At 39.8% G+C, this 14,739-nt stretch overlaps 1 protein-coding gene across 3 annotated transcripts in view; it reads right to left on the minus strand.

Annotated features, from left to right (window-relative positions):
- SKAP1 (src kinase associated phosphoprotein 1) overlaps positions 1 to 14,739 on the minus strand; it is a 263,107-nt gene that overhangs the window by 214,466 nt on the left and 33,902 nt on the right. For all 3 annotated transcript variants that reach the window (XR_012851700.1, XM_075846614.1, XM_075846615.1), the window contains one exon: positions 5,196 to 5,315. Coding sequence is in view for 2 of the 3 variants with exons in the window: in XM_075846614.1 (XP_075702729.1) it covers positions 5,196 to 5,315 (120 nt within the window). In the remaining variant the exon portion in view is untranslated. The remainder of the gene's footprint in view (positions 1 to 5,195; positions 5,316 to 14,739) is intronic.

Genomic DNA, 14,739 nt, shown 5'->3' on the forward strand with positions numbered 1-14,739 from the left:
GTAGAATATTCCTAACCCTCGAAAGCAAACCTATTAACACATTTCAGACTAGACAAAAGGAGAATCCCACATCTTATTGGCAGAGGTCATCAAAACACCACAGTAGTCGACAAATTAATTTACTTGTATTATTTAAAAAAAATTGTGTTGTTTTTTTTTGAGAGAATAGCTTTTTCTCAACTCTATGAATGGGAAGGCTATTATATAGGTTTAAAGTTTAGAATTGTTACTACACGTCATAACCATGTCGTCACTAAATCATGACCTGCACACTAACATAAGGTAAGGAAAAAAACAGGATGGCCACTATTAAGAGCATTACCACACTATTATAGTGAATATAATTTTATCCTCTAAACATATGGTCTATAAACATACATTTTATGTTACAAGTGCAATAGGTTGGTCAAGTTACATTTCTTAAACCATAAGCCAGCAAAAAGGGCATCTTAAAAGATTAAAAGTGAACACCATATTTTCTCAAAAATACTGTTTATCATGCTGGCTTCACAAGCAGACGAAACAATACAATGTAAGACAACAAAACATAAACAAGAAAAAGAATTCCTCAGTTTCAAATGTGCAAGCCCTGAAAGACTAATAGTAAACTTGACCTGCCAATGGTAGGATCCAGTGGCCATTTTTTATCCCCTTTCACCAGCAGCCCTCCCCTCTGCATGTGCACGGTCAGGTCATGCATGGATTCGGGTGAAACTCCGTTCACATTTACATACAGGCGGAGTTTCACAAAGAAAGCCCATCTGTTCCCGTCACACAGTACAAATCGAGTGTCACCCAACTTACTGCTAACGGCAGACTCCTTTCCCATCAGCAAGAGTAGCAAAAGAGGTCTGGTTATGGAGTGGCTGATTTGAGTATAAATACAAGATAACTGAAGACATTTTATTACAATCCAACAAGCAATAAACACTTATTTTTTCTTCTTTGCAATCTCTACTCTTTTAGTCTCCCAACAGGGAATCACAAGGACCAGTCACCTATAAAACATATATTTTAAAAATCAAGGTCCTTGGCGAAACAGTGTGCGTGGGTGCAGAGGGGACTGCAGGAAAAGACTGCGATAAACTCACCATGAACTCTTAACTTTCAATGCCCTTCAACCTCATTAATAAACTTGTGATGTTGTTTCTGTAACTGCTAAAATAAAATAATTATTTTTCTATTAAGGTGGAGATAAAGGAAGCAATGTTTAAGGAGTCATTATATAGTTGCACTTTAATATCCATATATCACATACGGACAAAATCCTTTCTTTTCCTCCCCAAAAAAGTTTTTTTTGTTTTTTCTTCTATTTACACCACCTGGCAGTAAAAGGGAATGTGCAAGACAAACTTTTTTTTTATATTGGAGTCATGCTTCAATTTGCACAAAAAAGGCTTAAATAAGCATCTATCAAATCTGGTCCAGTGAAAGAGTTTGGAGAACCACCATAACACAGTGCAGCTAGCAGGTGCTTGCCTGTTCCCCATCTGTCTCCCACTCTGGCATTGCCTCAGTATTTCATCCCTCATAAAATTTCCTATTTCACAGGCAGGATTTGTTATTTCCCAGGGATCATGGCATAACTTCCTCCAAACCAATAGCCATAGTTATAACAACCAGCATCACACAACTATTGTGAAGAATTTACGAATATAGATTAAAGTATAAAGGTATATCTTCAGCAGTGACCAAAATAACCGCATATTGCATAAAACAGCGTAAATGGGCTGCATACAATAAGCCTTTAGTGAAAAGCAATCTATACAATGTGAGGCAGCAAAATGACACCATGGCCATGTCAAATGGTTGGAAAAAAAAAATGTTGCAGGACAGTCTCCTTCTATTACAAATTATATAACCACAAGCAGGGAATAATCCCTCGGTGGGAAAGTTTGAAGTTGGGAGCTGAACAGGGACTGAACCTTGAACTCCATTTACCCTTTGAACTCATTACTTTTAACTGGGCACACTGTGCTTTGCTTTTAGACAAATTTCACAACAAGCCGGGACCCTCTCTTGCAGCGCCCCTCAGAATAAGATATATGTTCATTGGGTTGACCCAATTACCTGCGGCTTCCTTTCTCTACAAGGTGAAAGCTGCATGTGTGAACATATATTGAACTCTGAACTCCTCGTACCACGTCTTTAAGCCGAAAATTTCCTTTTCATATTCGGATCTACATTTCATGGTAATGTTTCTTGCTGTGACGGAGCAAGTTTGTCAGCAGCAGGCTACAGAACAAGCTACTTAATAAAACATTTGCTCGAAAAACAGATTGCGGAATGGTTCTCTTTATTGCACTCCGAGTGCTTTATATTATAATGAAATAATGCATTTTCCTTTTTCCTGACCTGGGTTATTGCCGGCTTGGGGCTATCAGTTACTGTGCAGTAGAAACTGACACACATATGTGTACAAGACTCCATCTATAGTCGAACACAAAAACACCACAACCTGCTGCCCAACTGACCCATGTCACCCACATTTTGGTCTTGAAATTCACCAACTTCACTCCATGCAGAAACAAATAAGTGTTGAAAGAATTGTATTTTGCAGACACAGCAGAATGCATTTTCAGCACCATTAACTTCTGCCACTGCCTCTGGGAAGTACATTAAAATGTTTCTATATACTGGTCCACGTTAATTAAAAAAAAAAGTGTCAACTTAATTCAGTTTTGTTCTTTTTGATGTTGTGTCACAGTTCAAATTAACTCATTAAAACTAAAGGCAGAACGAGGCTTTACATTGAATGGTTAACAAGGTATTTCTGATGCTGACCAATTGTGGTAGCCGGGTTAATATGTATTTACTGGGCGTCAGACTTTTCTTGGAATGGCTTCCTGCTTCATTAAATGATCTGCCTGCTATTTAACAGATGAAATGGCTTTATTATTCCATGTAGATCCCTGAAGAATTTCTAAAAATGCCCAGGGGATTGTACCCCAGCGCTGAGGAAAATGCGTTTTTTTTTAATACAGGGCTAAGATTGGAAGTATAAAGACAGAGGCTTCTTATTCTCCATAAAGGGGAGATTTGTATGTTTTTAAGCAACAATGTGCAAGGAAATATGATCATTTATGGGGCCATTGACTGAAGAGGACTGTTTCTCACTTAGAAGCCTTTATCTGCAGCAGGAACAACCTTTAGCCAGCTGCTGAACCTAAAACTTTACAGGGGTGTTAACGTTTTGGAGAAATTTGTCAGAGCTCCAACTGATACAATCGGTCTGAGGGGCCCTTGTGAATCAAGGGCTGAATAACGTCTCCTTTGCAGCCATCCATTTTCTTAATGAACAAGGTGCTATTAGCCTGAAAGAAGAGACCTGGTTTCAGCAAAGAATTAAACACTCTGCCACAGATGCTCCAGCATTTGAGGACAGCAAGGAAAGCAACACATAAAACCAAGCCACAAGCAAATAGTGGTGATTGATCTACATTACAACAATAAAGACGCAAGACACTAGATTGTAAGCTTCACAGAGTAGATATGATGCAAAGACATTCAAAAACAAAAAGGTTATAACAATTAGAATGTAATAAATACTCAAAAACGGGAATGGACAAATCCCAGCGGCCAGGTAGCCAATGTGCTGGGAATTTGCCAGCTGCAGCTAATTTTTTGGTGGTCTATGAGAGTTCTTATTGTTGGGTCGCAAATAAAAAGTCATGATACGTCAAGCAAAAACTGAGAGACAGGGTGAACGCAGCAAGAACGTAAATGATCCTGTATATTTACATTCCACATGTGACAATTCTGGTAGAGTCCAGTGGACAGAGTTTCACGCTCCTCTCTCCTTTCGCACTAATGCTCACTATCACATAGGGAATTCAATTATAAGAGACATGGATCTGCAGCAAGGCAGCATTTTATTATTAGATGTAGCAAAGTGAATGGGAAAACAACCTAATTATTCATATACATTCCGGATGTGTACTAATATTCAATGTACGCTTTGTGCTGCATTAATACAACGGACGATCTGAATATTTTACTTGGTTTCTATAGTACAAAACATTTATCTGGCAAGGAACAAAACCACCAAATATAGAATGAGAGATTGTATTCGATTACTATAAATGTGAAACGTGTTGATATACAGTTGATTCTCTGTGATAACATGCACGGACTATGGACTGTTTGGTATTAGTCGCAGGTTGATGTGACTATTCTAGCCACAATTTGAGCAGGACAGAATAATCGAGTTGTTGCTCCATATATGTTAATAATTTTGTTTATGGTTTTGGGAGTTTGAGAAAGACAATAAATGTGGACTATCTTGGTTAACCATAAGATATTTTTGAATAGTAAGCCATAGGCAATAAATAAAAGTATTCCTATATTATCATCTAAAGAAACAAAAATATATTAAACTATATAATAAATGACTCAAAATGATTGCCTCTTCGTCCCACAAATACGAACATCTTTAAGTAGCATGTATTATTTTCTACTTCCACAAGGGGGCACTACATCTCTTGTTCTCTGCTAAATAAAATTACCTCCACCGAATTTAGTGTTTGTCAATTAAAAAAAAACAAAAAAACAACAACTTGTTTTTAAAGCATTAAAAATAAGCAAAAACACGTCAGGACCCCAGGCAATGTGCTTTTTTTACTTGCCATTTATGAGGTATAAAAACCACTTCTCATTCATGGTCGTATACTAAACAACTTCAATTATGTGCTTGATGCTCGTAATTAAAGAACCACTTTCACCATACAACATAACCCAGATAGCAGCGTAAATGAGAACAGCCAGCTAGAGCAGACATCTGGATGGCCGGTTGGTGAAGTGTTATTTTTGGACCATTTTTGATTTTTACCACCTCAGTCGTTAATAGATTACCCAACTGACTAAGAAACCTTAACCCTTAAAATACACAACGCCGCATGGGTAGAATTCCCTTCCCAGTTTACTCCAATTCTCTAATTTTGCATTACGTGTTTATTTCAGAACCAAAAACATTAAACCAAATAATAAAACAGCAATAATATTGCCTCATAGAGACATTTAAAAGGCCAAATTCTTCTGGACATAGAACTGTAGCATGTGAAAATCTGGGTGGTGATACATTGTAATAAAAGGATATTTTTTCGTACATTAGAACACTTTATGTATGGCAAAACATTCGCTCACCACACCTAACTGGGCACAATAGGTTTTATATATAAAGTCCACGTCTCACTTACCTTCATCCAGGTAATCAGAGGGAAGAGAAACCTCATCAGAAGCTTGAGATGTAGCGTAACTCAGGCTGCGATTATCATCGTAACTGTCCTGCCCTTGTGTGACTATATCAGCTTCATCACCTAGGGGAAATATCATAATGCACTAATTATTTAAAAGGAAATGCAGAAAGTCTATATATAGTGAGAAAAACGAGCATCTGGCACTAGTTGCTTATTTAGCACCAACACATTCCATAGCATTGTGCACACATTATAATCACTCATTTCAGACTTTGGCCTCAGAGGGGTTCACAATATAATTGTCCTATCTCAATCTTACAAGAAGCTAATATACCCATAAGTATGTTTTAATAGTGTTGGGAGACCAGAATACCAAGAAGAAAACCACACAAACATGGAAATAATTTCACAATCAATCCAAACATCTGACTGCATGTTATATGTTTTTCGTACATTGTGACCTCTTAGGCCAGGTTCACACTTGGGCAAAAGAGATGAAATTGCGAACTGTACCACAATCACACTATCTGTACATTTTGGTGGCAAGTGTTATTTTAAACAGCAAGACATTGTTGCACTGTGTTTAGTAGCTTTCACATTCGTCTACGAACATGTTGTTTTCATACCCCCCACACAACAATGCATATACAGTGACTCTGTGAATGCACAAGATCAAGAATGTGTGTATGTATGTATAATATTTATATTTTACTGGTTAAAAGAATGCGGATGTGTCATTAGGATACAGTACTAACTATGGCCTGTAGGTGGCTTCAGGGATAACAAACAAAACAGAAGGAGCAATATAACAGACATGATCCCATTCATAAGCAGACTTAAAAACATAGACAACCACTCTTATTTATACATTGACACCCTATGTCTCCACTATAACTCTCCTTTAAATTCCAATGAAGAATTGTAGAGCAGTTTGATTTCCGGTCATAAAAACAGGAAAATATTATTTTACACACATCGCAATAGTGATCTATTCCACAGTAAGAAGGCATAAGAGCAGCACTATTGATTGTAATGTGATGGACATGTATACAAGTAATTTTTTAACATGGTTATCACATCATCAATCCGTACCAAAGTCACCTATCACAGTATATTAACCAGTGAGATAACATTCTATAGTAACGTGGTCATGAATATCCATTTACTGTAGGAACAACATAACGGAGGCAATGCAAGAGACATTATCCCTGGCATGTCTCATACATCCAAGCTAAGATGACAGCTAAGAACCTTCTCAAGTGATCAAGTTCTCACTGGAGCACAAACCTTGGGTGACAGGTCTGGCAACTGGTGCTTCTGTAATTAGACGTAGGGAGACTCGAAGAGCCAATATAAGGGATGTAGTGAAGTCCACAAGGGACATGGTCAGCTACAATGCTAGTCACAAAGTTACCAGACATCAAGAATAATTCCTTCATTAATTAGCTGCCTTGCTCCTGCAGTCCAAAGAGATCTATATCTTACAGGAAAAACAATATAATTAGCTGAGCACTTTGGACCAATAATCTATTCAACTTTGCTGGCTGCTAAGATTGCAGCTCTCCTACAAACTGCAGCCTGCACTTCACTCTGGAAAATAAACGCTGCAGAAATTCATTGGAATGCAGAAGATGTTGTCTTCATGTACATTAGCATTTAACGGCAAACTGTCCATGTGCAAGTAAAAAGTTCAGACAAGAGCCTATAACATAATGGTTCTGATCATTTATGTTTATGTGATTATTATACACACGGAGTGGCAAATGTCATGTATGTGGAAATTGGGACGGAACACAAAAAAAAACAAAAACACGTCAGCATGTAGCTTGGTATTTATGCATTTACTATATAGAAGTTTTTCAACCATATTTTCATATATATTTTCTCCTATATTGCAGATACAAGTAATGACCTGTGATCTGGATATCACAAAAGTGAAAAATATGCATCTGTAATAATGATCAATTTTATTTTTTTCAAGCTCTGTGGACTTCTATGCAGTGCCGACTTCATTTGGAAATATGGTTGTGAAAACCTACGGATGCATGAATTATTTAATTGACTAATATTGGCTACTTATTCTGTAACAACTATATGGAGTACATACAAGCAACAATATGCTTGTGGGCATGAGGTGAGGCATATAGCATTATTTAGATGGCTGTACTGTGGCCACATTTTAGCATTTCTATTACGACCATGGGTTGAATGACCCGAACTAATAGCATCATAGCTCCCTGTGATGAAGTTAGTACAGGTCATTGTACTCATGGTCGGGCCGGGACATGTTGTCGTGATACAGACGCTAGAAAGCGGCCACATTCATATAGTCTGAATGAGGCCTTATGCCGTATTCTCAAAAACTCAGCTATGCACCATCATCAACTGAGTTCAAAATATAGAGCTATTGTGTGTAAGTTATTAAGATTATGACAACCATGCAGTGCAGCAAGTACAACATTCAACTCTCACCAACACGTAGGGTTCAGACTTGACAACTACTCAAAGCCCATTATATACTCTGACCCATGGATGTCAGGTATTTTTAATTTTTATTTACAGAAGTCTATAGTCTCTGAATGGAGATTGTTGTGAACCGTCAGCAAACTGGTAATAGAAAACCCACTTTCCAGCAGCCCTACAGGTTATTTATTGGGTTATTTATTGCAGATAAGGTTAAGATAAGCAATGCCAATACTAATGCCGGATTCACACGAGCGTGTTCAGTCCGTGATATACGGACCGTATGTCGGCAGTATTTCCCGGACCGAACACAGTGCAGGGAGCCGGGCTCTTAGTGACAGTTATGTATGATGCTAGGGGTCCCTGAAAACATGATTACAGTACGGGACAGTTTTCCCGCAGCGAGGCAACGACTCCTAGCGTCATAGATAACCATGATGCGAGGAGCCCGGCTCCCTGCACTGTGTTCGGTACAGGAAATGCGACTGACATACGGTCCGTATATCACGGACCGAACACGCTCGTGTGCAAGAGGCCTAACACTAAGAAATAAAAGGTAACCAGTATTTTGCTATAATACTCTTCAGATAGGTTCAAAGTGAAGTTACATTTTAAGAATTCACAGCTTGGGTAGTTTTGCATTATTAGGTAGGACATTGTTTTAAAAGTCGTTGTATAATTTTGTCATGCAAACACAACACGAAAAAATACCTCTGGGGCTCCTCATTCATACCCTAATGCCGTACCAATATTTTAGTCTGCACTGTCAAAAGAGTCTTCATTCATTCCAACTGGTTATGATTTTTTTTTTAGTTCAAATGCCAGTAGGGGGAGCTCCGTAAGCAGAATCAGTACTTTAAATATAAATAAATACAAAACAAGAAAAAAATAATTGTTGTGCACAAAATGGAAGGATCATTGTGTTTATCAAATTGCCTGACATATCTAGTTTCATACAAATCAGGATTTCGATTTTCAGTATTCATGGAATCACTGATCCTTAGAAAAGTTTTAAATGTACAGGTTAAAGCATTTGGGCGTACAGGTACAACCAAATGCTCCAGCGGGTTTACTCGGAGGAGCGTTGCTGTAATAGACAGCCGCGTTCCAGTGGTAATAGCCGGCATCAGAGAAAGCTCAGATCCCGGCTGTTTAAACCCATAGATGCCACGGTCAATAGCAACATCTAAAGAGTTTAGCAGAAGGAGATCCCATCTGTCAGCCCATCGGCAACCCTAAGACTGGCATAGGTGTACTGACCGCAAAATGGCCTAATATGCTGCCTGTCAGAATATCACTTACAGGCAATAATACTTTAAAATACTAAGTATTCCAATGAATTATACATGAAAAAAAAGAGATCGTATTAATGAACATTTAGGCCACACCCCTTTTTGCATGCCACACCCCTATTTGCATGCTACGTAATTGAATTAATATTTATCCCGATACTGCTGTACACTACTGTATATAATATGCCGACTGACACTGCCGCCGCACAGCATATTGCCCCCATAGTGCTCCCTACACAGTATAATGCCCCCATAGAGTATAATTCCCCCCATAGCTGCCACCACAGTAGAATGCCCCCCATAACGGTCCTCCAGACCGTATAATGCCCTCATTGCTGCCCCCAATGGTGCCTGACAAAAATAATATACATACTCACCTAATCCCGTTCCAATGAAGAGCGGAGGAGATCCCTCTGCTCCTTTGGTCTGTGCAACTCGGCGCAGAAAGGCATGAGGACATAACTGCTTCGCGTCCAGTGATACATAGTGAATGGTAGAGCAGGTACCTTATGGTCCCCTGCTCTACTATTGCATTAAACTGTATCTGTGTCCTAAAGATGCAGATACAGATTAAATAGGGAGAAAATTGAAAAAAAATGAAATTTGCAAGATGACGTCGATTAATTGTGCTGAATTTCAATTAATTGCCCAGCCCTAGTTGCAACTGTGGTTTCAATTCATAGAATAAAAGTACTGAGTAATTACGACTCACGAAAGGCATAACAAAAGAATACCACAGAAAACCATAGTGGATTGGCAGTTTTATCCACCCCTTTGAATCCAACAAAATGGGAGACGGTCAGCATAGAACAAAAAGAACATTAAATGAGTAAGGCCCTATTCACACGAAAGGGTCAGAGTGTCGTCCGATAAAATCAGCCGTTTTGGTCCGTTCCGGGCTGTGTCTCCATTTTTAACGGTCGATTTTTACCCGGTTTGCATCCGTTTTTTCCCGGTCTGTTAAAAACGGATGAATTTCATTTATACATTTTTTGCCACACACTTCCCTCTGTAGAGAATGTCACACACTGCCCTCTGTAGGTACTGCCACACCCCCCCCCTGTAGGTAGTACCACACAGCTCCCCTGTAGGTAGTGCCACACAGACCCCCTCTAGGTAGTGCCACACAGACCCCCTCTAGGTAGTGCCACACAGACCCCCTCTAGGTAGTGCCACACAGACCCCCTCTAGGTAGTGCCACACAGACCCCCTCTAGGTAGTGGCACACAGACCCCCTCTAGGTAGTGGCACACAGACCCCCTCTAGGTAGTGCCACACAGACCCCCTCTAGGTAGTGCCACACAGACCCCCTCTAGGTAGTGCCACACAGACCCCCTCTTGGTAGTGCCACACAGACCCCCTCTTGGTAGTGCCACACAGACCCCCTCTTGGTAGTGCCACACAGACCCCCTCTTGGTAGTGCCACACAGACCCCCTCTTGGTAGTGCCACACAGACCCCCTCTTGGTAGTGCCACACAGACCCCCTCTTGGTAGTGCCACACAGACCCCCTCTTGGTAGTGCCACACAGACCCCCTCTTGGTAGTGCCACACAGACCCCCTCTTGGTAGTGCCACAGAGACCCCCTCTTGGTAGTGCCACACAGACCCCCTCTTGGTAATGCCACAGAGCCCCCTGTAGGTAATGCCACAGAGCCCCCTGTAGGTAATGCCACAGAGCCCCCCGTAGGTTACTGGAAGAAAATATAGATATAGTGGGTGTTGCTGAAACATGGCTGGACTCTTCACATGACTGGGCTGTAAATCTACAGGGTTTTAAACAATTTCAGAAAGACAGGACAAATAGGAAAGTTGGTGGTGTATGTCTGTATGTGAGAAGCGATATGAAGGCAGTGGTGTATGTCTGTATGTGAGAAGTGATACGAAGGCGAGTGTTAAAGACATCACAGGGTGAAGATTGTGAGGAGGTTGAAACCTTGTGAGTGGAATTATAAAGGGAGGTAAACACTGAAAATATTACTTTTAGTGTAATCTATAGACCCCCCCCCCCCCCAATATAACTGAGGAGATGGACGCTATATAAACAGATGGAGCGGGCTCTACAGGCAGGTACAGTAGTGATAATGGGAGATTTTGATACCGGGATATTAATTGGCGTCATGGTTTGGCTTCAACTGCAAAGGGGAGACATTTCCTCAACCTGTTGCAGGAAAATTTTATGGGCCAGTTTGTGGAAGACCCGACTAGAGGTGAAGCTCTGTTGGATCTGGTCATTTCTAACAATGCATAGCTTGTTGGGAACATCAATGTTCGTGAACACCTCGGTAACAGTGATCATAATATATTTTACATATACTGTAAAAAACAAACACAGGCAGGGAGGGCAAAAACACTTAATTTTAAGGCCAATTTCCCCAGATTGAGGACTGCAGTTCAGGATATAGACTGGGAAGACCTAATGTCAAATAATGGTACAAATGATAAATGGGAGATTTTCAAATTACTTTGGGTAATTATAGTGCAAAATGTATTCCTATAGTTAACAAGCATAAACTACTAAAATTAAACCCCACATGACTTACACCTTCTGTAAAAAGGGCAATACATAACAAAAAAAAAGGGCATTTGAAAAATACAAATCTGAGGGTACAGCAGTAGCCTTTGTAAATTATAAAGCGCTTAATAAAATTTGTAAAAAAAAGGTAATAAAATCAGCAAAAATACAAAATGAAAGGCAGGTGGCCAAGAATAGTAAAACAAATCCCAAAACATTATTCAAGTATATAAATGCAAATTGCCAAGGTCTGAACATGTAGGACCCCTAGATAGTGGTAATGGGGAGTTGGTCACAGGAGATCAAGAGAAGGCAGAGTTACTAAATGGGTTCTTCAGCTCTGTATATACACAACAGAAGAAAGAGCAGCTGACGTAGCCGGTTCCAGTGCTGTTAATATATCAGTTGATATACTGAATTGGATGAATGTAAAGATGGTACAAGCTAAATTAAACAAAATAAATGTACACAAGGCCCTGGGACCAGATGGGTTACACCCTAAAGTTATTACAGTGCTTAGTTCAGTTATTTCTGTCCCCCTCTTCATAATATTTCGAGATTCTCTATTGACCGGTATAGTGCCAAGGGACTGGCGCAGGGCAAATGTGGTGCCTATTTTTAAAAAGGGCTCTATGTCTTCCCTGGGTAATTGTAGACCAGTAAGCTTAACATCCATCGTGGGGAAAATGTTTGAGGGGCTATTGAGAGACTATATACAGGATTATGTGACAAAAAATAGTATTATAAGTGACAGCCAGCACGGTTTTACGAAGGACAGAAGCTGTCAAACCAACCTGATTTGTTCTTATGAAGAGGTGAGCAGAAGCCTAGACAGAGGGGCCGCTGTGGATATAGTGTTTTTGGACTTTGCAAAGGTATTTGACACTGTCCCTCATAGACGTCTAATGGGTAAATTAAGGACTATAGGTTTAGAAAGTATCGTTTGTAATTGAATTGAGAATTGGTTCAAGGACCGTATCCAGAGAGTTGTGGTCAATGATTCCTACTCTGAATGGTCCCCGGTTATAAGTGGTGTACCCCAGGGTTCAGTGCTGGGACCACTCTTATTCAACTTATTTATTAATGATATAGAGGATTGGATTAATAGCACTATTTCTATTTTTGCAGATGACACCAAGCTATGTAGTAATGTTCAGTCTACGGAAGATGTTCGTGAATTGCAAGCGGATTTAAAGAGTGTTTGGGCGTCCACTTAGCAAATGTGGTTTAATGTAGATAAATGCAAAGTTATGCACCTGGGTATGAACAACCTGCATGCATCATATGTCCTAGGGGGAGCTACACTGGGGGAGTCACTTGTTGAGAAGGATCTGGGTGTACTTGTAAATCATAAACGAAATAACAGCATGCAATGTCAATCAGCTGCTTCAAGGGCCAGCAAAATATTGTCGTGTATTAAAAGAGGCATGGACTCGCGGGACAGGGATGTAATATTACCACATTACAAAGCATTAGTGAGGCCTCATCTAGAATATGCAGTCCAGTTCTGGGCTCCAGTTCACAGAAAGGATGCCCTGGAGTTGGAAAAAATACAAAGAAGAGCAACGAAGCGAATAAGGGGCATGGAGAATCTAAGTTATGAGGAAAGATTAAAAGAACTAAACCTATTTAGCCTTGAAAAAAGACGACTAAGGGGGGACATGATTAACTTATATAAATATATGAGTGGCACATACAAAAAAGATGGTGAAATCCTGTTCCATATAAAACCCCCTCAAAAAACAAGGGGGCACTCCCTCCGTCTGGAAAAAAAAAAAAGGGTTCAACCGGCAGAGGCGACAAGCCTTCTTTACTGTGAGAACTGTGAATCTATGGAATAGTCACCGCAGGAGCAGTCACAGCAGGGACAGTAGATGGCTTTAAAAAAGGCTTAGATAATTTCCTAGAACAAAAAAATATTAGCTCTTATGTGTATAAATTTTTTACTTCCCTTTTCCCATCCCTTGGTTGAACTTGATGGACATGTGTCTTTTTTCAATGTACGAACTATATGTAACTGTGTAATATAATACTACATTACTATAATACTTCATTACTATAATACTACTGCACTACTAGAACAATACTAGATTACTATAATAATACTATATTACTATAACAATACTACGTTACTATAAGGGTATGTTCACACGGCTTATTTTCGTTCATGTTACGGGCCGTAAGCGGTCCAAAAAAGTTTTACGCAGCCGTTTTGAAAAAACGGAGCGTAAAAAGGCGCCCAGTAAAAAGAAGTGCATGTCACTTCTTGAGAAGTTTTTGGAGCAGTTTTTCAATGACTCTATAGAAAAACAGCTCCAAAAACGGCCGTGAAAAACGCGAGTTTGCTTAAAAAACGGCTGAAAATCAGGAGCGGTTTTCCCCTGTAAACATACCCTAACAATACTACATTACTATAACAATACTACATTACTATGTTACTAGAACAATACTACATTACTTTAATACCGTTAGGTTTAAACTTACTGGAAATTTGCGAGTTTACTCCACATGCTTTATTTTAAACAATCCAGTTTTCGTGTTGCTAACTGCAGTCTAGCTGCTCAGTTGGCAGCATTTGGCAGACACAAGAATGTCATGATTGGGCAGCCCCTTTTTAGATAATGCCACAGTGACCCCCTCATAGGTAGTGCAACAATGCCCCCCTCGTAGGTACTGCCACACAGCTCCCCTCCCAGTACCACAGAGAAGCCCTCCTTGGTAGTGCCACACAGCCCCCCTCCCTGGTAGTGCCACACAGCCCCCCTCAGAGTAGGTAGCACCTATGGGGCTCCCACTAGGAGTGGAATTCCCTGTCAGAGCATTGCCGATGCTCTGGCTGGGGATTCCTCTCCCGGAGGAGCCCCTCCCATCACTGTCCATATATGGATAGTTTGCCAAGATTCCAGATTATTGGGTGTTCAGAAATATAAAAAAAATACGGTGAATCAAGTAGTGAATAAGAGCAACTTTTTAATTTACGGACATAGAATACTGCAGGTCTTGCACTACAGGGGATATGGAGTCATTCTTTTTAATTCCAGCAAGTGTCAAAAGTATGGTTGGAACAATGTTCTTGTTTTTTATTGATTTAGTTCACATTGCTCAGAAATCAGTGACTCAAGGAATTTATTTTGATACAATTTTTTTTTTGTTATTGTTATCCAATAGATTGTAACTGAATAATAGTTCAGTTCTACGTGCAAGCAAAGGTTGACAGGGAAATCAATGAGTGCATAATCTGATTATAATGTATACGGGTTGCATAACATTAGTTTT

This window comes from Rhinoderma darwinii, chromosome 13, assembly GCF_050947455.1.
Source record: "Rhinoderma darwinii isolate aRhiDar2 chromosome 13, aRhiDar2.hap1, whole genome shotgun sequence".
In the NCBI taxonomy this organism is placed as follows: Eukaryota; Metazoa; Chordata; class Amphibia; order Anura; family Rhinodermatidae; genus Rhinoderma; species Rhinoderma darwinii.